The sequence below is a fragment of the Seriola aureovittata genome, chromosome 15 (assembly GCF_021018895.1).
Source record: "Seriola aureovittata isolate HTS-2021-v1 ecotype China chromosome 15, ASM2101889v1, whole genome shotgun sequence".
Lineage (NCBI taxonomy): Eukaryota > Metazoa > Chordata > Actinopteri > Carangiformes > Carangidae > Seriola > Seriola aureovittata.
Window position 1 is genome coordinate 22,541,481 of NC_079378.1, and position 24,955 is coordinate 22,566,435.

The 24,955-nt window shown below is 41.7% G+C and overlaps 1 protein-coding gene across 3 annotated transcripts in view; it reads right to left on the reverse strand.

Moving 5' to 3' along the window:
* Positions 1-8,449: 8,449 nt before the first annotated feature.
* Positions 8,450-24,955, reverse strand: part of LOC130182367 (vacuole membrane protein 1-like) — a 60,138-nt gene continuing 43,632 nt past the window's right edge. For 2 of the 3 annotated variants that reach the window (XM_056397249.1, XM_056397248.1), the window contains exon 11: positions 11,573-12,767. In XM_056397249.1, the coding sequence (XP_056253224.1) occupies positions 12,482-12,767 (286 nt within the window). In that variant the 3' untranslated portion in view covers positions 11,573-12,481. Of the gene's footprint in view, positions 11,401-11,572; positions 12,768-24,955 lie in introns of those variants that run through there. The other variant, XM_056397250.1, reaches the window with a different exon arrangement.

The following is a 24,955-nucleotide window of genomic DNA, read 5'->3' on the forward strand; positions in this document are numbered from 1 at the left end:
ATTGTTCTTGCTGACTCACCGCCACACTGTCATGACTTACTGAGGTACTTGAACACAACAGAGCCATCATTAATGTTATTAGTGACACCTGTGCTTTTCCTACTATGACAAGTCAAACTGTCTGCTGCGAAAAAGGCCCCTTTGAGGCTATACACCATAAGAGGTTAAGTTTCTGGCCATGGTGAGCTCCACCCAGTCATAATCAGATTATATGACTGTAATTCACTGCAGGATCTGTCTACAACCTCCTTTCTCACCAGTAGGTGGCAGCAAATAAAAAGGCAATCATTATCAGGGTGTGAAAGCCATTTTTCATTCATCTTAAAATCTGTGTGTACAGCGACACTGTGTTCATTAATTTCACTCCAATACAAGATCCTGCAAAAAAGGCCAATATATTATTCAACTTGTATGCATTTTTATTTCTTGAAGGTCAGGGCTCGTCGCTCCCCCTAGTGGTTTAGAACTTCATCTAGAGGTAGATTTTTCTTGATCAAATGACAAAGCATCAAATGCAGCAGTAAAGAGAAAAATAAAATGGTAGATTCATGATTTTCAAGTGCAGGTTATTGTTAGCACACAGGAAGATAAACCTCACAGAGAGACAGCAGTGGAGGCATCTACACCTGATGCTGCTGCCATGTCACTGATCTGACAGAGCAGCATCTAACTTGTTTTCATGTTTTAATGGCCACATGGTGACCACTCTGTTGACACTGGCTTGAGAGCAGTCGCCATACTTCCTAGTGATGTTTGGGGTCCCTGTAGAAAGAAGCAGAGTGACAGCTTGTTGCTGTTTCCTCCCACTGCTTTTACAAGTTCTTTGTGCTCCTTCATCAAACCCTCTCTTCGGACTTTTGTCCCTTTGTTGGGAAATGTCAAGTTATATCTTTTAAAATGGCAAAAGGGACTGAGAGCCGGTTGGATGGTGTTTTCGTGGCTCTAAGAGTCGTTGATTGATGATTGTGATATTCTTTGTTGCCAATTTTTTTGAAGAGAAAAAAGGAGGTAAAATTGGAAAGAGGTATTAACAGTTGGCAGTTAACCTTGCTTATTATTTAGGAAATCTTGACGTATATGAGTGGAGAACACCGTGAAAGGGTTACTGATCAAGGACAGAACATACTTTTCAAATATAAAGCAGAAGTTGAAAACGTTTTTGGAGCAAAACTCAGCTGAATCTCAACTAAATCTCTTAATATCAAAAACATTTTGATCATTTTCCATCTCCTACAAGCGGAATAAAAATGGATTTTGTTAACATTTTTCGACATCCCCTGCAGACATGTTTTAAGAAATGTAAAATAAATTAATAAAATAATTGAAAAAAAAGTTTAATTAAGTACTTAAAAGCACATCCACTCGCAGTTAAACTGCTGGAAACAAGACGTCTCCTGATCCACTGAGAAGTCTTCTCTTAGTGTTTGTGAACTGGAGGTTTTAGGTTTCCACATCACACTTGTGTAAGTTGCACACTGGGCCGTGATTGGCTTTCAAACTAGGTGTGATGTCAGTAATCATACTTGTATGTGGTAAACTGAGATTTAAGATGAGCCCAGAGAAACTTTGCCCCCTCCAGCAGATGAATGTGAAAACAGGCTTCTGCTGTCAAACTCATCATCATCCTGCACAGTGAAACATCCAAGTCAACGAACAATACGCAAAATACATTTTTGAGCGGAGGGGGGCTTATAAAAGTTAATTCAGCACAGACAGGACACAGTCATCAAACAACAACATGTGATCTGATGTGACAGCTCAAGAATCCATCTCCAAATATCACGAAACAAGTCATCCATTATATTTTCACAGTGACGTGTAGGAAACAGTTCCTCGGTTTAGGTCAGCAAACAGGTTGTTTTCAGAATGGGAGCGTATGGCATGATTACTCATAATGATGATGGGGTAAACAGGAAAGCCTGTTGGAAGTACATATTAAATAAATTGAATCTTCAGCAATCCGTTCCCACTGCCTTCCTTCACTGCAGCAGATATGAAAGCAGTCAGCAGGGTGTCACAGCTGCCACACAACTATTTTTTTTTTTTTTCTCTGAATGATTAAACCGTATTCGACTTCCACCATATTTAAGGGAAATGTGACAATGATTAAAGATGAACTTCCGAGTAAGTCCTCTGTCTAGCAGCTGGAAGGTCAATCTTCACCACAGCTTCATTCACTTTGAGGGGGGGGGGTTTGTCTGAGATCTCTCTGTCAGGGGGTTCAGGAAAGGCCCCCTGCAAGGCTGCGTTACTTTGAGCGCAGCCTCGATTCCATCTGATAGTTTGTTTTACTTTGATTGCCTGGTGATCAGAACCAGATGCGGTTGGTAACAAAATATGTTTTCTGTGTGTGTTCTCTGTTTTGTTTAGCTTTGTTTATGTTTACAAAAGAACAGACGAGACACTGGTAGAAAGTCACAGAGCTCTGTTGTGGGTCTGAGTGTTGACTTGAGGTCGGCATTGTGTTCATTCAAAAATCACTTTGCATATCAACTGACTGTGTTGTGTTCTCATCTTTGGACTTTGTTAATATGGAAGGTCATTCATTTAAAATGGAGGGTGAAAGCTGTCAGCATCCTCATTTTTCTTTCTCTTTTGAGCGGATACGTCTCGTGTTTAAGGCAAGACAAAGACTTGTGGTGTGTTCTGTCGCAATGTGAGTGTTTTTTGCGTGGATAATCAATGCCAATAACGTGTGAAAACAGGACCATATCTGTTTTCATGATGCTTCATCGGTCTATCTAAACGCCAGGTGTTCCCCTTTAACTGAACAGCAGCTTATAATTGACACAAATTTTCCCAATGAGTAAGATCAGAGAGCACCAACAGAGCACCAACAGCAACATCTAGTGAAAGGGTGACAACCACATTTACTGTAACACACAGGAGGAGGTGGGGGGAGTTTATTTTCCAAAAGAGAGTATGAGCTGCACAGTGAGTTTTGAAAATCAAATATCTTAGCATCTGGTAAAATGATCCCTGTAACCCCTGCATATTGTGTTTATTTTGTGCAAAGGGCCACTGGTCTCGTGGGGTCAGCCATAATATATACGTCAGGTCAGCTCTGCTGGGTTTTGGCTCTGATGTGTGTCGGAACAATTAAACGTTAAACCATGTTTGAAATGTCTAAGCCAACACAATGCCTCCTGAAAGTTGTGCTCAGAGGAGGCGAGGTGAAGAAATTTCAGGCTAACTATCTCTCTCTCTCTCTCTCTCTCTCTCTCTCTCTCTCTATATATATATATATATATATAATTTTATATATTTTGATACATATGTTTAAACAGGATTATGGGGTAACACAATTAGCTTTAAAAAAAGATGCTCTGTGGCAAAATGCTGTCAGTGATTTCTAATAAAAGATCTTTATGGATGCCCAATTCCGCAAGAAAAAAAAAAATTAAGTAAAAAGTAAAACAAAAACAGAAATACAAACATCCACTTCCTTCCCTCACTTAGTATGTTCCCCTAAACGCTAGGGGTATGGAAACTATATTTTGACCATGAAAAGAAAAAAAAAGAAAAAAGGAATAATTTGTCAAGATTATAATGAAAGTTCTCATGATTTGTCAAAAAAAGTTTGACTTTGTGATTGAAATTGTTGATGTAACATGAATATTTTTATTTCTTTTTCATAATTTTTTTTCTTTTCCTGGCAGACATGGGCTTCCATATTTAGCTGCTGGGGGAACGGACAAAGAGAAGTATGAAAGTAAATGTTTAAATTTCCTCAAGATTCTGTTTGGATTAGAAAATAAAGTCAAGCACTGATGCACCTTGATAATTAAGGACTTTGATCAGGATTTTTATAAAATCCTGTTATTGTGTGGAACTAATACAGACACCCTCCTGTTAGACTCGTTGACTCTTCCCCCTTTTGGTATTGAAAGGATGGAGGCTCTGTGGACCAGTGCAGAGGATGTAGAGCTAGATGCCCAATAGTTGGTAGCAATCAAAGATATAACGTGGGCTCTCAGGTGAGGTTGTTAAAGCAGTAGAAGTCTTGGAATATCACAGCAGAAAGGCCAGTCCAGATGAGCTGGGAGCACAGTGTGTTTGTTGTGTAGTCTGGCATGAATGTGTCTGGTTTTGTTTGCTCTTGGTGGTTGTTTGCGGCACGTTGATGGGCACGCTGCATACAACCACACTGCATGCGGTAAACAGGCCTCATGCAGAGTTTGTGGACAAGACTAAAATCGGCTCTGATTGCAATGCCATAAAGGCTAAGAGCTTAAGTTGGCTACGCCGATGGTAAAATGTCAAATATTTTTAATGCTGGTTTACAGACTGTGGTGCGTCTGAGAGAGTTTTGTTGAACATCAAAGCGAAAAGCTGAATCTCAAAAGAAGTTATTTTCCCCCTTTGTTTCTGAAGAATGACGCAACTAGGGATGCACAGATCTGATATGACAGAGTGGCATTGGTGTTCATACTGACCTCATTCCTTATTTCTGGTGTGTAATGGGCGTTACAGCCTCAGGCCTGCTAGCATGGCTATCACATTTTAATCTTGTTTTTATTTGGAACAACCCTACTCACTTTGATGATCCCATGAGTTCCTCTAGTGCCACCATGAGGTTGACATTTTTGGCTTTTAATGAACTGTCTCGACCAATATTGAAGGGGTCATAACAAGATTGGGTGAAGATAACCGTGGTCCCCAGAGGAAGAACCCTACTGACTTTTTTGATCACGCCCTGACTTCCCCTAGCGTCACCAGCAGGATGATAGCTGTGGTTCTATTTGACCGAAGCTGGAAAGTGACTATTTCCAGAGCACCAACAAAATATTAACCATTGTCCGCATATTCATCTATTGGCAGGTTTTTCCGGTTTATTCTAGTGTTGCCTAATTACGACGGAAAGGGCAGACCACACTTTCCCAGCACTGGTATGCTTGGAAGGCAGTGAGAGACATTCCCGAGTAATATTTCTGAGATGGCATCATGTCATGACACAGAAACCTGCATTGACATGTAAAGCTGTGTTTAAGCTGCTCTCAGTGCCTGAGGATAAAATCTGCTGCAGAGGACAGACCATGCTGTCAGATTTCAAAGCATTCAGAAGGTTGACTCAGTGAAGTCCTTTCACATCAAAGGGGTGTGTTGTTTCTGACTGTGTGTGAAGGAGTATTGTGTACATTTCTACATGCTGCTGCTTTTATTGTGTTTTTTAAAATCTTATTACAGCAGTCATGTCCCCTGTTTGTTTATGACACACCTGAATGACGCATTTTCTTTGGCAATGCTCCTCGAACACAAAAGGTGAGAGAAATATAGAAGCATGACGAGCCATTATGCAGCTGTTCGACTGCTCTCTGTCTCGTTATGACACACAGCCGCATAAAGAGAAAAATACGACCCATGAAATAACTCACACAGTCCATGTGAGAACGTAGCGCAGAACTAAACTGTGATTTATTTGGTACAACGATGAACAGAAAGTTTAGTCACAGGTATTTTTTTTCTCCCCCGAAAACCAACTAAACTGGATTGAAAGTACTTTGAAAACTTTGAAAGTACAACAACAAATACATAACCACACATGGGTCTGAGTGTTAACGCCTTGAGAGAAAAGGCAGGCGGAAGAGCCACGGATGTGTGTGTGTGTGTGTGTGTGTGTGTGTGTGTGTGTGTGTGTTTCGGGACAGTGCCCCGTCATTGCCACCTGGCAGCAGCCATTAGGCTGTCTGCCATGTTGGCACTGTGTGGGCAGGAACAGCAGATGCTCCTGCCTAACTATGCTCTGTTAAAATACCCACACATAATTTAGTTTAACACAACGCAGGGAGACGTGTTTTGTTGTGTCAAATTTAATCGGAGAAACAGTGCATCAATAGATTGTAATGATTTGAATGATGCATTTGAATGATTGTAAATCGCACAACAACAGAGGCCAGCCAAGAGCCTGTTGATAAGTTTAGTTAGACACTCAATCATTGTGAACTGACCTAGTGATCTAATTCAAATGAGACCAATAACTACTCTCCTCTCAGATGGAGTGAATTATGAAGAGTCACTGATAAGCTTGTTTGATCTTGACATGCCAAAGCCACAATAAAGGAAACAAAGGCTTTTGGAGCTGAGGCTTTGCAGTAACCACAGTTATGATGTGCGTGTGTGTGTGTGTGTGTGTGTACGCACATATAAATGTGTGTGTATGACAGAGAAAGACATATCCACACACAGCTGCTCTGGTCAATTCTGAATATATGACACAGAATGTCAGGTAGTTCATATTTGCATTAATGTTTATACTTTCATCTGATGCAATAAAGCACGTTTCATAAGGTGCACTATACTGTTCGTGTAATGTGTTCTGACATTTGTAACTAGTCTTATTATTTGACCATTTTTAGTTTATTCTTGTTTTACTATTAAAATTAAGTTCTAATGAAAATGTATAATTATTATTATTATTATTATTATTATTATTATTATTTAGTAGTTTTAAAAGTACTGAAAGAGACTCACTCTCTTGTCTTTCATGACTTCTGATAATTCAAAGTCAGTGACCATGATCAGGGCAAACAACTACCATCAAATGAGGATTAGCTATCTAATGTTAGAAATGTCTAAATATAAGACATTAAAAATACTCTCATTTGCATAATGACTTGTATGTGACATGTTTTTTTCCACAAAAAAAAAGTTCAGTGACCTGGTTCATCATATCTACCCCTTCCTCCTGATTGAAAAATACAGACACTATCAAAATTTAAATATTTTTCATCTCAAAAGTTTAACTACTGGACCTGAGAAGTCTGCTACTTCACTGACACGTCCTTTCTCAGTGAAGTGTATATGTATATGTGCTCGTTCAAATTTCACATAACACTTGTGTATTTCGTTTATTCGGTCCACAACTGGTTTCACATCCTCAGCTCAGATTTAAGGAGGCGTACTTTAAAATATTTTCGTAACATAACGTGTAAATATTATTCTCCAGAGGCTATTCAAATGTTTGATACTCAGTGTTTCAGTATTTTAATTATGTCAAACTGTGGTCATTTTGCTGCTAAGACAGTTTTCAATCATTTTCTTCCTAAAAAAAAATGAAAACCTCAGCTACTTTACATCCATTTGATACGACACAGTATGATACTGGATCGTGGGTAATCTTGTGTGGCTGACTCATTGATGGTAACTTTCCTTTGCCGAGCACCGTTCCCTGTATCGCTCGGTCTGTCTGCTCACTCCACTGTGGTCTGATATGACCCCCTGACTGCTACTTACAAAAACAAAGGACTTAATGTGATTTTGAATGAAAAAAGGAAAGAAAAAAATCCACATGGTCAGCATAATTTAATGAGACAGAGTGTGAAAGGAACTAAGTGGATAACCAAATGCAGAGTGGGCTTGTGGGTGGGTGGTGGATGAAGTCAGTGATATTTCAGCATCCCTCGGTGGTTAGCCTGCTGACAGGGAGGGGAAAAAAACTGGAGAGTGAGAGACAGTGAGGGAGGTGGTGTGTGTGTGGGGGGTGAGTGGGTGGGACGGCCGCTGTGCCAGAAATTAAACCGGCACCACCGGATTCAACTGTAGTATATGTACAGCATATGGAGAGATAAGAGAGAGAAAGAAGGGATGGACAAAAGCAGTGTCATTATCTGAATATCAGTCCCCCAGCCTGTTTGGACAGGCAGGATTTGCATGTTGGGTTTTCAGTCGGAGCCCCTGGCCAGGGTGGGGTAGAGTGGGGTGGGGCGGGTGGAAATAGTCATCTTCGTGGTGTTCTGGGTGTGGCTGCTCTGGGAACAGGACTTCTCTCAACAGGGGTCTCTCAGCACAGGTCACACATCTGACCTCAGGACACAAGATCACGCTGCGTTCACGCACCAATGTCAGGTTCATAACCACAAAGAACAAAATACCTGCGACGCCAACAGAAACTACTGTAGTGTGTGCAGTGTTTGATACGTGACGTGTGTGTGAGACTAAATCAACAAAACTCGATTTTAATTATCTCATAATTTTATAATAATTTAATTCATAGCGAGTTACTCATATTTAGGTCATAGAAAACATATTGTATTAGAACCTTTTTTTTTCAAATGGTAGAATGACTTTGCAAGAAAATACATTATTCATCAAATTATGTTTCACATTACTATCGTTTACTGGCACTAGCACAAATACTATTTTAAGGTAGCTGTATTTAAATACAGCTTCAATTAGCCACAAGAGCATAAGTGTAGCTATAATTCACAACTCACAGCAAAGGATTAATGTGGAATCTGAAATGGAGCTGATGTCAGTATGGAGAGCGCAAATCAGTAATGTGATAACCGTTTGGATGTGAAACACTAGACGGGGAAATCGGAGTTGTGATGGACTCAGTATCCTCCTTGTCCCTCTTTCTCGGCTGACATGTGAGATTCTTTGGAGGCCTGTGGGTCAACACTGGCCCAGTGTGGGCAAGACTTATCACATAATGAACAGAACACCAATCCTCTTTTTAAGAGACTTTATTTATAGTGAAAGCAGAAAAAAAAACAGTGCGTAGACATTTAAAATAACCCAGTTACAGACATCTATTAGACAAGAAATACAGGCACTTACTTACACATAGAAATATAAACAGAATTTCTAGACAAACATGCACACACATTCAGACAGGCATGCCAAAAGGGGGCTCCCTTATGGAACAGGACATCCTGAAACTGCCAAGAAAAACACTCTCTAAGCCAGCGAGCCATTCCAGTGTTATCCAATGATTTTGCTTTTATGACCAGGAAAAAGTTTTACACTTTTGCTCTATTCTAGAAAAAAAAAAGAAGAAGAAGAAGAATCTAAAATAAAACTGAGGCTTTGCGGCAAAAGTATCCATTGGTCAAGCAATGATTTTCAGCTTTGTATAATTACCAATTTGTGGCCCTTAGAAAAACACCCCCTCAAGAGAGTTGTTCCAATAAAATGCAGCCTCCTACAAAAAAAAAGTGCGTATTGAGCAACAGAAGAAAGTTCTTAGTAAAAAGAGAAGAGGGAAGTGTAAAAGGGAAGGGGAGAGCTGGGTGAGCACTGTGTGTACCATACTAGGACTGGGTGTCACAATGTGATGTGTTGCAATAAGGTGTGTACTGTCTGGATTCTCTGGAAATTCAAGAGGACAGAGCCAACTTGCAAGCACACACACACACACACACACACACACACACACACACACACACACACACACACACACACACACCCACATATATACAGAAGTACACTATTGACATCACTACATCTGCATTTGCAAACATGTGAAAACACAGTTCCCCACATAAAACCACATAAAAACCCTCACAGACGTCAGCATGGAGGAAATAAACAATAGACCCATGTCTCCGACGTTTCACAAGCGGTTGGGATAAAGGGAAGTGACATCGCAGCACACACCTCTAAATGGGAACTGATGCTAACTGAGACAATGACAGTAACAGAAGGAGGACAAAACAGGATGCTGGTCAGATGAAAGAGCCCGAAATGTCAGACAGCCTACAGACTGTTGTCGCCTTGCAATCTTAACAGCCAACACCAGTCTGATAAGCTATCTGACAGGCCGAGAGAGTGACGGACATGCCTGAGACGAATGCATGTACAGAAACGACAACAATGAAAAAAAGAAAAAGAAAAAGAAAAAAAAAAAAAAAAGAATCCTAATCCTACTTACCGTGACAGGAGAAAAGAGGAGATGTGAATGTTCTGACTAGAGCTGGTGCAGAGCGCAGGGTTCAGCTCGCTCAACAGTACCCCTCTGTTTTGAATCTACTCGAGTGATTCGTCTCCTGGCTCCGTGACTAGGGCAGTGCAACGAGTTCATTCGAAGGTTCAGCTGAGGTAACGGCACAGACGCTTTTCACTGTGCGCTTGAGGGTTTTTTTTTCCCCCTCCTGCTTGTGCCTGCTCTAGCGCCCACTGCGCTCAGTCCAGCGTAGCACAGCAGCGGTACAGAGAGGGAGAAGAAAATAGCACATTTCACTGGCAATTATGGAAAAAAAGAAGGTACTGCATATATTGAGAGCCAGCTGACGTTATCCAGCGAACAAAAAAGAGGCAAAAAAAAAGACGGCGAGTTTTGTTTTAGAAGCTGCTCATGTAATGTCAAACATGAGCTTTCTGTCCTCAAAAAGGATAAAAAAAAAAAAAGCTCAGTGGCAAGTGAAGACAAAGAAAAACACTTACCACGACACAGACTGTCTCTTAGTTAAAGAGAACAGCTATGATCTGCCACACTAAGACTTCCAGGCAGAGTCCTGCTCTATTAGTGGAGCACAATCTACTCTAATCCATAAAAGATAAAGAGAGAGCAACAAATGTGGCAGCCACGCAAACGCAACCTACTATCTCTGTCTCGCTCTCTGTCTCACTCACTCACACTCACACACACACACACACACACAGTCGTAGATCTGATTCAGTATATGGCTGCATCTGGTAAAGTAGCCCCAGGCTGACTCATGTGCTCTCTTCCTGGAAGCAGAACAATAAGGGCAGACAAAGGGACCAGCAGGGTGATTCATGGCCGATTTCTCATTTCTCATCCAAAACTACCAAAATCAGCTTTACTACACACACGACACTGACGCACACAACTTACTTACTTCTTCACAATATGTAGAAATGAGATGACTCTGAAGAGGACACAATTATTTACAGTCTATTTACTTGTCTTATCTAACCATAACCCAATACTGCACGACAACTCTTAATAAATACAGAATATCTTCTCATTAAACTTGTAAATATAAATTATAAATAAAGAGATTATTGGACAAATATCGTGCTGGTTTTACAGAACACTCACCACAAAGTAACCATCCTAGCTTATTCAAATGAAGAGAATTCAAGTGAGTTTATGGAGACATAAGTCTTGAAGGTTCCTCTAGTGGAGCGAACAGTGCAGCTTAAGGCCTCACTGAGGAGAATTATTACCAGCAGTTTCTTCTCACGTGCTCTGGAGCTGCTAAAAGCACCAACTGGGACACTTTAACAACACAACAGCTTAAAGACACTCATACGTAACCCAACAAGCACCTACCTTACACACAACTATCGCGGAAATCACTACCAAATGCAAAGCCTTAAAAAGCAAGTAAATGGGAGTCCAAGTTCAACATCAACATGTTGCTACAATAACAAGAGAGAAACCAGATGGGGGCAGATATATTGCTTCAGATAATGGCAGGGTATCAGCCAGGAGGCAGTGCGGACATGAAGAAAGGAGCGGTGGTAGCTTCTGAAGTTGATGCTTTGCCGTGATCGCAAAGCTGGCCTTCACTCCGTCTTGTCTTCCGAGCGCTTCTCCTGCTGCTTGCGCTTGGCATAGCTCTGGGCCATAGAGTTGACAATGGAGCAGACAAAGAAGCATACCATGATGACCACAACCTTCTCAAAGAGCCACGACAGCCAGTTCTCCTCCTGCCAGGAACCACAGAAAGAACAGAGAGAGAGAGAGAGAGAGAGAGAGAGAGAGAGAGAGAGAGAGAGAGAAGAGAGAGAGAGAGAGAGAGAGAGAGAGGAGAATAGCTTGGTCAGAAAACTGAGGGCCACCCCCTCCCCTTCACCCCACACCCTACTCTCCCCTCTGCTTCTGATGCTGTAGGCTAGGTGGGGATCCAGCTCCATGTGCTGGACAGATAGAGATCAGGGGTAATAAAACACGCGGCAGCCCCCACCGTCCTCCCTCCAAACGCCCCCACTGACCCCAGCCTGCAGCCTGCCTCCACCAAGTTAAATTGGCTTGCTTCTCTCCTGTAACTGCAGGAGGCTCAAGTTACAAGAAAAAAGGAACATTGTTCTAGAAATGCCTTAATCTGTCCTTGTGCAACTCAAAGTCTATCCTTTTTTTCTTCTCCCTCCTAGTAAGCGCATAAAAAAAGAAAAATCGCTTTCAATGAATCACTTAAAGCAAGGAGAGAAAGAGGGAGTGAGGAACAGAGAGGAGCGAAAAAAGCTTTGAAAGAGAAATAGGCTACAGCTACAACTGGCTCTTTTTGTTCTAGACAGGGGGGTTTTGATGGATTGTCACTGGCGGAGGGGGGGCCCCCGCCCCGGTCTACAGTCAGTGCTGGGTTCAGGCGGAGCACTGAGTGCAAGTGTGTGTGTGTGTGTGTGTGAGAGACACACAGGGGAGTGACTACATTCACACACACACTCCCAATTGGTAAGAAGGAGCATGAGTCAGCACGCCCCGCGCTACAGTAGTACAGTTCAATACAGCGAGTGGAGCCAGACCCCACACTGGCCCCTCTCCTCCTCCCCTCTTTCTCCTCCCTCCCTTCCAGCCCGCCCAGTGCAGCGCTATCCTACACTGTCACCCTGGCCCTAAACAAGCCTCTGTAACCTAATGTATCTCTACAGGTTATAGTCAAATCTACAACATCAACACTTCTCTCATAAACATTAAATCATGTTTTAAAAATATAAAAGAAACTGATTAAAAATCTGAGGTGAAAGCAGAAGGTGCAGGTAAAGAGGGTGGAAACAGAATTAATTGTGCTCATGAGAGAAAATGGGTCAGTGATATAAAGGACGGCTCAGATAAAGAGAAGAAAGGGACACAAAAAAAAGTGGAGGGAGAAGGAGTGAAAGAGGCAAAAGTAAGGGGGCCGCATTCTTTTCTTGGCGCGCACACGTGAATGAATAGAGGCTGTGAACTGGGGGCTGAGGCCCCTGTACTTACAGTTGGGATCCCCTCTCCGGCACGATGGTGCAGCTTGGCCTTCTGGGCCTCCAAGTACTCCCTGAAGGGCTTCTGCAGTGCCGCACCCAGCAGTGGAACAGCTCTGCCTCCACCAACACAGAGAGAGGGTGGGTGGTGGTGGTGGTGGTGGTGGGGGGGAGGAAAAGGAGGGAAAAGAGGGAGGGAAGGAAGAAGAGAGAAAAAGAGAGGAGGGGAGGAGAGGGGGGGGCATGGAGGAAGAACGGGAGAGGGAGGGGTGAGGGTGGTGGGGGGCACAAATCACGTCACATCATTGTTACTCACCAGCCCAAGGGCAGCAACAAAGGGAGGCATGCTGTCCTATCTCCTGTACTGTGTCGGTCTCCCCTGCTTCCTCTCTCCGAGAAGAGAGAAAGACGGAGAGAGCAACGAGTGCGATCCCTTCACTGTTCATCATCCCCACAAACACCCACACACACACACACACATCCACACACAAACACATACAGGAAAAAAAAAAAAAAGTACAGACTGTACCACAGCCGCAGAAAACAGTGCTGCTCAAAAATAAATGTAAAAAGAAAAATTAAATTAAAAAAAAAAAAAAAAAAAAAAGAAAGAATAAAAGCAGAAATAAAGTTGGCTGGTCCTCATACGGCAGCCGCTGCATCAGTAGTCACCCACATTCTCCCGCTCTGCTCTGCTCTGCTCTGCTCTCCTCTCTCACACACATACTCGGCTTCCTCTCCCTCTCACACACACACACATCGGTGAACTCGTTCAACTCCCCTGCAGTGCCTCCTCTGCCGCTGCAGCGAGGAGAAATGAATGACTTCTCAGAACTCTCACATTTATCACAGGCGGTTCCTGTAAGAACTGGTTTCAGCCAATTAATGAGGAAGTGAGTCGTACCCAAGCTGTGTCATCACTGGCTGAGACCTGGGGGGGATGGCCCACAGGGGGAGGGTGCTCCTGTAAGACGGCCCATATTAGGAAACCCTTTACAAGATTTAGCCACCAACTACAAGCACACTACTGAACACCCCCCCCCCCCTTTCCCCAACTCCCTCCCCCCTCCTCTCTTACACACACACACACACACACACTCAAAGAAAAAAAAAAAGAAAAAGACGCGAGAGACTGCAGAGAATGCCCTAGAATAGCGAATCAGTGGCCCATCCCTGGGCTGGAGTTAGTGATTAATCACTAAACAAATACATACTAAAGACCTTCACTTATTCTCTTTTGTGGCTGTACACAGTCAATTACATCCCCTCAGCTATTGTTTCAAAGCATTCTCTGTGCTCCACTTTTACGTCTTTTGTTCGTGTTGGTGAGGCATCATCAAAGCTCAGAGACACATCAAGAGATTTTGGGGCAGGTTTGCGTGGGCAGCCATGTCACATACGGTTGAGTTTAGAGCTGATAACTTTCTCTGAAGGAGGCAAGTCATTTCCGTCCCTCCCCACCTCCACACACACAGATACATGTGCATACACCTATGTTGTGGTGAGAAAAAAAACACATTGTGTTAAACGATTGAGTTTACAACAAGGAAGCCTTTAAGTAATGATTAACTTTGTACCAGGTAATGATATCTTACATGTGAAAGGCCGACAGGAAGTGTGACAGATGGATCACGCTTTAAATTACACAATAGAAATGGTCAGTGACACACAGTATCAAAAATCAAGCTAGGATTTTTTTTTTTTTGGAGGGAAACAACGCCTATACTATTCCCATCCCCCACTTCACAAAATTCCTCTCATCTGCACACCTCAGAAACTTACCAAACTAATTCAAAATACATAACCTGAATTAAAAAGCCGAATGCAGGTTTGCACGTGAAAAAGGAATATTTGAAAACACTTGAGAAACACTCCAGTTCAGCAGATAAAAGTGAACAGGCAAGAACAAAGAGTGAGGGAAACTGTTTTCAGAAATGGCGGGCAAATCATCTCCTACACGATGAGCAATACTGAGTCATGAGCCTGGGCAAATCCACCAACAAAGAAGCTCAAAGCTAGCAGTCTAAAACACGTTTTTAATGCCTCACAGTCAGGACTGTGTCGTGGTCTTTCCATTAAAGAAACTGATGATTTTGTGCTTTTTGGGATTATATTTTCACTTTCTGCAGAACATGTTGTGAAACTGTTGGATTTGAAAATTTCTACTGTAAGTGTGTTTATACTTTACCCTTCAGAACCTGTGCTGAGCATCTTTCTGTGTGTGTGAGGGAAGTTCAGAAGATTATATGTCTTAGTCTGAGGTAAAATTTACTTTCTGCTAGCTGGAATTAAATGAGAAATTTGTTTAACTTGTGAATGCATGAAATATATGTGATAAATAGTGTTGTGTTGTACAGAAACTGTTGTAAAAGTTGATCTCAGTTTTCAGTCAAAGTTTGGAAATTTAAAAGAGTAATTTCTGAGTTGAACTTGTAAGGACGGGAACAGCTAGAAGCTGCAATTTATAACAACCATAAGATGTAATTTGGCAAACAACAAGCCTGAACTATTTACTCAGCAGCTACTGAACAAACTTTAACAACTGGTTTGTTAAAATCCTCTCAGTGAGAGTAAAAGAAAACTCCTCACTTGTATCTTTTTTACCAAGTGAAGCTCTGAAACCCTGTGGCCTTCAGAAACAGGGAAATAAATCAGTTTGCACAAAACTATTAATAGCACTTTTTAAAAAGTCAGATTTTTCACTCTTAAAGCTCTTGACAAATTTCTATATAAACTATAAAGGCTTGTTTATAAAAAAGAGTGATAAAGCTTCAATTTACGGAAAACATTATTTGATAAAAATCACTACAATAGTCCCGTAGAACAACATGTATATTAGTTCTAATGATTTAATTTAATGTATGAAATGCAACTACTACTCATGATGAAATTAAAGATTATAGATTCATGAGTCCAATTTTATTTAATCAGCCGAACAGCTGTAACACAAATGTGGCTAAAATAACATTCAATTTATAGTTTTAGTCTTCAGTTTTTCTTGTTGTCTAATGTGGCAGCAAAGGAGAGGAAACAACAATGAGTTTTATATGAATTATTGCTGTGATGAATTAAAATGAGAAATTCCTCTATGTGTTTGGTATGATAATCTTCTTTTGTGTGGGTTTTTATCCAAAAATAGAAATGGACATAATAAATTTAGAGTCAAGCAGTTTATCTGAACATATCTATAAAATGTAACTCTTCTCAATTTCTTCCTTTAAAGAGAAAAAAAAAAAAAGGGATAGTTAAAAAGGATAATAATAACAATACTGAAAAGTCTTAAAATTGAGGTGGTTTTACAACCATAAAACCCTGCATGTGTGGATCCTACTTTACAACTTTATAACAGTTGTTCTCCAATTGATTAAATTACTTCCAGAAGTTGAGCAAAAAGCTAAGGGGCTTCACTTACTTGGGTTATAAAAATGATTCCCAGTATATATATGTGACTAATTATCCCCACTGTAAGTATATCCTATATAACTGCAGGTATTCGTAAACATAAGCAGCGTGGCTGATAAATACTTTATGAATCAGCATCAAATACGTGACATGTGGGCTTTGAAATATTAACAGCAAATGATTGTTGCTCCATCAGGTGATTTTCATTTAGTAACTAAACTGAATCAATAAGTAAGAAAAAAATTATCAAATATTAGAGACCAAAAGTAAATCTCTCAGAGATTTATCAGAGGCAGCAAGGACACTTTTATTTCTTAATGAATCAGATGTAATGAACATTAGAAAGTGGACGTATAAAATGTTGTAACAAAGCTGTAAGAAAGGCATTTAAAAAAATAAACAATATGTAGAAAATGTTTCACATGACTGACTGTATGTGACGTGTGTGAAGAGGAGCTCAGCAGCTCAAACAGATGAGTTTAGTTTTTATTGTTGAAGCAGGTAGAAAAGTGTTTTTGACCCTTCTGAATAAATGAGTTCAAACAAAACAGAGAACAAACAGAAAGTTGACTTGTATGATCCAACACACGTTCTTTGTTCAAAGGAAACACCGCATCATCCAGGAATAAACTAAGAGTGTCCAAACAGAGTCTGATCAATATTTCAGAGCGTGACCAGCTCTCGTCCAGAGATAGAGGAGAAACCACAGCACCACTCACACTAACCTCTACGACAACATCACTTCTTCTATTTTTCCAAATCACACTCACTGTGGTCATTGACTACATCTGTGCAACATAAACATATGAACAAGAGAAAAGTGTTTGACAATTTGTATCAGTGTGTTAACTCAAACTCAACAATGCTGACTGTAAGTCAGTTTTAAATTAGGTGCATCAAACCGGTGAGGCACTAATTTCATTACGTGACCAGCTTTTCTGTGGTTGTGAGGGCAACTCCACATTTCTATAATAAATAAAAGGTAACATGTTCTGTATTTGCATGTGTTAGATCACAATGGTTGTTGCTGGGCTGCAGATTATAGGTATAAAACAGCATCCCCTGCTTCAAATGTGCAACTTTAAAAATACAGCTAGGATCCAAATGAGGGAAAGAAATGTACCTCCGCTGGTAAATCTGTGATCATTCAAAAATAAATGAGTTTTGTAATATAACTTTCACCTCCAATTAATCTGCAACAAGCGGTGTATGAAACTGTGCCCTGACCCATGTTAACCAGGAAAAAGGGGTTAACTTGATCAATAATCAGTACAAAATGAGGAGGAGATAAAATCTGGCACAAAACTACATATGGAGGGAAACCCCCACATCTCCAGCTTCCTGCAGCCTGATTACTGCTGTGAAGGGTTAATTTGTGAGCGCCATCTCAGCCTCTCATTTTTTAATGAACTATCATTTCCTGCTGCTGTTCACGGAGTGAAGAGCGTGTTTAGGCGTCCTGTGATCGTTTTCATGAAAACTAAATTCCACAGGCCATGAATCAGAGGCGACCTTTGACCTGTCTGTCCCGTCTGACGGCTGCCACCTTCAATGGCACTTGAACAAATGTTCATACACACTCTTGGAATTCACTATTTCTTGTTGTTTTAATGATAATGAAATGCTAAAGGTGCACACATACACACACACACACACACACACACACACACACACACACACACACACACACACACACACACACACACACACAAGATCTCTCTCTCACAAACACACACACACACACATACGCATGCATGCCCTGACATTCCAGGCAGGGGATGATAGAGAACAAGGGCTCACATGACAACCAAATCCTGTCCAGGTCCAACTGGTTACGACATCATCACAACAACTTGCTTAGGCAATCGCAAGTGTTACCCAATGCTCCACAGGGCCACAGTTCACACCTAACATAACAGCAGAGACACCGCAAGACGCACACGCACACTGTGGTTAGGCAGCGCTCCGGCCTGAGGTCCTGAAAGTCTGACCTCGACATCATCTCTGTGCAAAGCTCTGACAAACTGACTCATTTTTTTTTTTTTTTTTTATCAGCTTCAGGCTTGATAAAATACTACTGCTCCATTGATTTTATGAAGTGTTGGAATAATGAGATAATGGAATCATGGGAGGAGGAGTGTGTTTCACGTTACTGTAAGGAAAATTTTGATTCACGTGCAAATGTTGTAAGGTAATATGTGTGCCTGTGTGTGTATGTGTGTGTGTGTGTGTGTCTGTTCCTCCTCCAGTTCAACCGGGCTTTTTCCCAGTGACTTCACCACTAAAGCATGGAGCCCACTCCTCGACGGAGATCCCCCTGCCCAGGGTGTTCATCACATCCCTGCTTCACAGCTATCTGTGTCAGACAGTACACACACACACAAATACACACACACACACACACACACACACACACACACACACACACACACACACACACAATACATACACACACATGTACACAGGCTCGGACACATGCTATCCTCTTGGGTGCTCGCAGTGTTGCCAGGAAATCAGGGGGCACCAATTATAGCAGTCTATTATTCCTCTCACTTCCCAGACAGCCACATAAAACAGCCCTCCGACCCTTACGACCCCCCAGGTTCAGGTCGGCATGCCCACACAGACCCTTTTGGTCTGGCTGTGGAGGTGTGTGCAGTTGCTGGGTCACTGGGTAACCAGGCCTGGACCCTTCCAATGGTGAGAAAGAGTTGTTCAATGAGTCAGACGTGAGTGGAAATACATCCAGACAAGTCACACTGCTACTTGTGGAGTGGCAGCGACAGGCAGGCTGGAAATAGAGGAGGTGGTGGAGGGAGAGAAGAAGAGCAGGAGGTGTTGGGCAATGCAGGTTACGCAGAGAGTCTCCATCCATCCTGTGATGTCATGTTCAGGGGAACGGCCGCTGTATGGGATCTATGGTGACACTGTTTTCTGTGGGACAATGTCTGGCCCTCTTTTCAAATGACCTGGTGATAACCACACCTACTGTATTTCTATCTGAATTGACATTTTATCAGTTTGAAATGGGAAACTTTGCAGACATAAAGCATAAAAGAGAGCATAAAATGTCGTACTGAATACATTACAACATTTTAAATAAAAGTGAAGGGCAGAAACACACTACATGTGGCACATTAATGTCACGTGGAATAAATAATAACTTGAAGCCGCTTGACTTTCCCGTAAACACGATGTAGGTCGCTACTCCAGCACAGCAGGTTAGCCAGTGAGCACAAAAGTGTACATGTGAGAGTTTTCCCGTATACAGAACACTGTGGGACTGTATGGAGTCTACATGGTTCATATATATACTGTGAGACGCTGCTCAGACAACCACATAGGTTACTACGTACCTGTCAAAAGCCACAACATGCTGTATGTCTTCAACCTCGCCATATAAGATCTATTCTAGCTGTTGTATAAGTTACAACAAATCAACAGGAGGAACTCTAAAGACAGGCACCAAGGTCAATCATATATGTTTTCTCTAACAAAGTTTGTACATGAGAAAAGCAAAAAAAATAAATAAACAGCAAAATTACCTAAAGTGACTGAAGTTGTCTGATTTACATTCTGATCAGTTGTACATACAGTAAAGGCTTGCAAGTGTGTTTACATACTGTAGAGGTTGTGGTTAGAAGCCAGCGAAGGCGGACAAGTGAAAGTTTCTGGTGTCTGCACGGCAGGGTGCTACAGCATGTGTGAATGTGCTGGAACAACTCTGAAGAAATGTAGAAAATACAGCGCAAAATTAAATACCACATTATTTCCCAATGAAGCAGCGATGGTGTGTGAATGTGATTTAGGATCCCACTGGAGTCTAGTAATAAATTGTCCTCGCAGTGGTGAATCTTTTGAAGTTGGACAAAATAAATAATAAGCTAATGATTTATGTGTCTAGGACAAAACAAATACAACACGGCCTCCTCATAATTAAGATTCATGGTTGCTCTTGTTTTCAGGATGAGGCCTAACGGATTTTCTCAACGGCACCAAGCATATTTACTGCAGGAATCATCAAAAACAACCCTCCTCACTATCTCTGCCTCTTCATAACTTGTCGCTGTTGTGAATTGGGCCGATGGTGGACAATGTGTCTGTTTTGACTGAGGTGCGGCGGGGGCAGGGCGGGGAGGGAGAGTGGTCTGCATGGCTGCTCGGCTGCCCTGTGAGTCAGGGCCTGTCTGGGATGACTCCTCTCGCAGGACACAGATACAGACACACATACTCATGACAACTGGTCGTATTACAGCACACACTACGATGTTCATGGGATTTACTACACAATACACTACAGTGGATGACGATGATTAAGAGCTCAAGATCACGTTGTGTTCCCTCGATAAATGAGCCGCTCTAAAAATGAATCAATGCCATACTGTTTCCTAAAACAACATGCAACATGCCCGTTGATGAATAAATACATTAGTAATTTCATAGCTTTGGTCTGAGCATGTGTAGGAATTACTTGATGAGCGAGCAGTATGTGTGGTGAGTGTGAGACTGAAGACCAAAACAAATGAATCAGGGATGAATAAAGCAGGAAGTCCTGCGATACACACTGTGCCCGAGAGGCACATAATATGACACCGGACCTGGAAAACACATCTGACCTCTCCCTCTCTTTGTGTCTTACCCTCTCTCTCACAAACACAAACACACACACACACACACACACACACACACACACACACACACACACACACACACACACACACACACACACACACACACACACACACACTTACTTATTAAAGCTACAATTACATTCACATCTTTGTGCACCCCTTCACTGAAGGACTCAGTGTGCTGTTAAGCACAAAAATAGGCCTTTAGTACACAATCTGAACATAAGTCTTCTTGAGTGACTGAATATTATTGTAAATGGCGAAGGTAAGAGCTTTTGGCTCAGAGTCAAACCTCTCTCTACTGTTACTGCCTCTGTATTTCTGTCAGAGCTTGTGGGCCAAAGTAATCAGAATGGAAGTGGAGGAGATGAGAAAATGGACGTCCCACAGAGCTTCGCATTAAACTTAACGACGCTGTATAAAAAGAGAGCGGGCTGCGACCTGCCGCACCATCCCTCACCGCCACTGTCTTGCCCTGTTTGCCTCTGGTCCCGTCACCCTAAGTGAGGCCGTCTGACTGCGTTAGGGCCAGAGGAGAGCGGGGCACGTCGTGGAAGGACTGATCAATGCCATCTTTGTCAAGGCGCGTCTCAGGTGACCAGAGCACCCAGTGACTAATAGGATCAGAAATACTCCCTTCCTGCAGATTGGGTTAACGGGAAGACTTTGCTCACACAACCCAAAGAGGGCTATTTATAGTAGCAGTGATGTGACCGAGGTGCAAATGGTTAAAGAAAAACATTTTGGATTTTTCATCAGTTGACTATTCTTCAACAAAATGACAGGCAGTTACAGCCTGTTGAGGAGAAACACATCACCGCAAGTAAAAGAACTTTAGCTAATAAGCTTCAGCACAGACTGAACTTCACTTCATTTGCCCTGTGTATTTTTTACATAAAAAGATATTGATTGCGCAACTAATGTCGTTCTCCCACGTTGTAAATGTTACTGTCATTCTCATTATGATATTACAGGTTACATGTGTACAGTTAGTTTTGCCATGGTTGTGTGTTCTTTGTTGTGTATTTGTGTGTTTTTCTAATGTCTACTCTATGTGTCCTTTAAATTGCCCCCTGGGGACAAATAAAGTTTACTGAATGAATTGATTGATTCTTTGCCCCGTATTGGTGCAATCTGCTTCACTCAGACGCATGAGGTGAAAAAAAAAAATCCCTCCCTGACTTTCAACTTTTACAACACTGCACCGTTTACCTTCAAACCAGACAACCTTACATTTAGTATGAAACAAACCTAGTTTCTATATGAGCTTGGGGGGGTTGTGTGTGACAGACTTTTCTCCTCGAACTCCAGTCAACTTCACACACACACACACAAACACACACACACACACATAAATAACTGCACCACTGTGAATACCAAGAATAGTTGGATTTGCATGGTTCTCATTTCACGTCTCAACTAACCCATGTTTAGTTGAATCACTTCAGAATTTATGTCCATTAGAGTGTTTGGTGACCTGTAGGCTAACATAGGAATTTAAATAGATTAAATGAATTAAAATCATCTCTCTTTGTGACATGAAGGCTGTGTTGCTTTGTGTGTTTCTCCACAGCTTTTTTCACACACACACACACACACACACACACACACACACACACACATACACACACGCACAGACACACACACACACACACAGCTTTGCATCCAGTTTGTTGTGTGATCTCTTCGGCACATGCACAGAATCAAAACTCAGAGAGAAACCAGATCGAACAGTGTAAATGCAGAGTAATTAGAAAGTCTGAGAAGTAATGCAACTCCGGCTCCGCTGATTGATTCATGCTTCCTCCAACAACAACTTCAGAGTACCAGGTTAAGGTAAGACGCGACAGCTGGTTTGTTACAATGGCGTCAACACAGAACATGAAGATGTTGATTGTGATCTGGAAAGTTCCAGTATGATCCAGTCAGCATCTCAAACAACCCCCGGCTGCCCCGTCCTGACCTGTGACTCTCCACCAGCCTCCCTCTGAGTGGGGCCGCCTGCTGTGATCCTCTAATGCCAGCAGTCCTGTGAGGCAGGAACAGCCATCTGCAAGCCCATTGTGCTGATAATGGACTCCCACCTAAGGGATGGACTCACATGGAAATGGGTGCATTCTCATGAAGATGTGCCAGCCCACCCCACCCCCCCCATGGCCCCACCACACCGGTTTAATACTGGATAACCTTTTCAAGTCTTGACTCTTCCTCTCTGCATCTCAATCGTTTTTCCCCATGAGAGCCTGACAGTGATAATCCCTCCCTTGACATGCGAGTCTGAAGGATTTGTTAAAGTCAATACACGACATGGAGAGTGGCTGACTCAATCAAGATGATGGATTATTGGAACGGTCATTTAAAAACACAGCTGTCAAGATACTAGGTGAAACTGTAATAGCGTCTCTCTCTTTTCCACATTCTCACAAACATAACCAGCATCATAACCCTGCCTCACACTTTGTGCTCTCCCAGACCTCTGCACAAACTAAACCTTGTCCCACCACAGTCACCACAGACAAGGAGGAAACACATGGGGGGGTCCTGCAGACGGTGAATCACCAGCACTTCAACGCCAAAGGCACCAAATGGCCCTCAGCTGTTCTCATAATTAGGAAGGACTTCTATTTTTTCCTGTTCACATATCATCACATACGAATAGTGGCTGAGAAAGTGGCACGAATCAGAGCAATTCAGCCTAAACACGGCGACTCACTGCAGATCAAACGAGGAGGCTCAGACTGCAAGTCAAACACAGGAAAGCTCCCCGCTCCACTGGGTGATTTTGAGCTTTTCCTGCTGTATATCACCACCTCACTGGCTGACAAAGCTCCAGCTGAGATAAGAGAAAGGAGGACAGGGAGAGTTGGGCACAGAAAAAGATGAATCTGTTGCTCTGCAGTTATATGGAGCATGGCAGAATTGGCTCGAACCATTCTCTGAAGTGCTTCCAGGGTTATTGACCTCACTTACACATTAAACTTGAGGAAAGTCAAAGGAAAGAAAATCTGCAGGTTGTGGGAAAAGGCAGGACTTTAGTCATAAATAAGTATCAAAGATCAATTTTTAGGTTTTTTCCCATGGTGTTAAATGTTCAGTGACAGACCCAAAAAGAATGTGGGTGATTTCATGCAATACATATGTTATAAAAAACAGAAGTACATTCATTTCCAAAAATGTTTATCAAATCTACAAACTCTAGTTTAAAAAGAAGGGAAGCCTGTGTAAGGTTTTTTTATGACAAAAAAACTCCCCAAAAACAGCATTAAACCTCTTGATATAGCTACTTGAAATCAAAGTCTTGTTCAGTGTGAGTTAGCAGAATTTTCTCCTGACTTAAACAATGACTGTCCACTCGGTGGGTCTTGAAGAGGAGACATCTGTACATTAGTCACAGGATGTAAGAAACCTAACAAGTCTGATCAGACGCACAGCTCCAGCTGACCTGGTTATCAGTTCTTGTTATCAGCACAAAAGGCATCTGAAGAAAGGTTTATTGTGACTTTGTGGCAGTTCAAAGCAGAAGTATCTTTATTATTATCCTACCAGTGGTGACAGAAGGTTATAGATTTAACTTTAAATGCTTTGCACAGCGAGAAAACAAGAGAGAAACACGTCTGCTGTAAGAGAATCTGTTTCTACAACACACAGAGAACTAATTGAAATGTCTGACACACAGTTTGTTTTTGTCCCAAACATACAGTAATTAAAAAAAAAAAAAAAAAAACTGTTGAAAAAGGAAGAACACTTCACTTGAATGAACAACTGTCAGGACAGAACTTATTTTTCCACTGAACCTTTTTTTTTTTTTTTAGTCTCAAAAGGAATATCAGAAGCTCATGAACGTATGATGGAAATTTTAAATCACTTAAGTTCAAGTTGTTCAAATAAAAAAGAAGGTCCCTTTGCATCTTCTCTACATTTTATTTCCAGCTAATAAAAAAAAAAAAAAAAAAAAAAGAAACTCTGGGGTTGCTCATTTTTGCTAACAGAGGTGATGAAAATGGCTGTTGACAGTTTTAAAGCCTCGTGATGTTTAAGCCTCGGATCCAAACCTCTCCTGTGAAACTCAAGTTCAGTAACACACTGTTTTCCATTTGTCATTCATAGAAAAACTTCTCTCTCTGATTTAAGCTGCTGGTGAATGTTTGAAAACTTCTAGAAGTATTCCTATAAAAGACTCATGTTTGCAATTAAGATAATTTATAAAATTAACTGAGTCAGACATGATATGACTTTATCATGATGCACAACAAAACACAGTATTTTTCTTA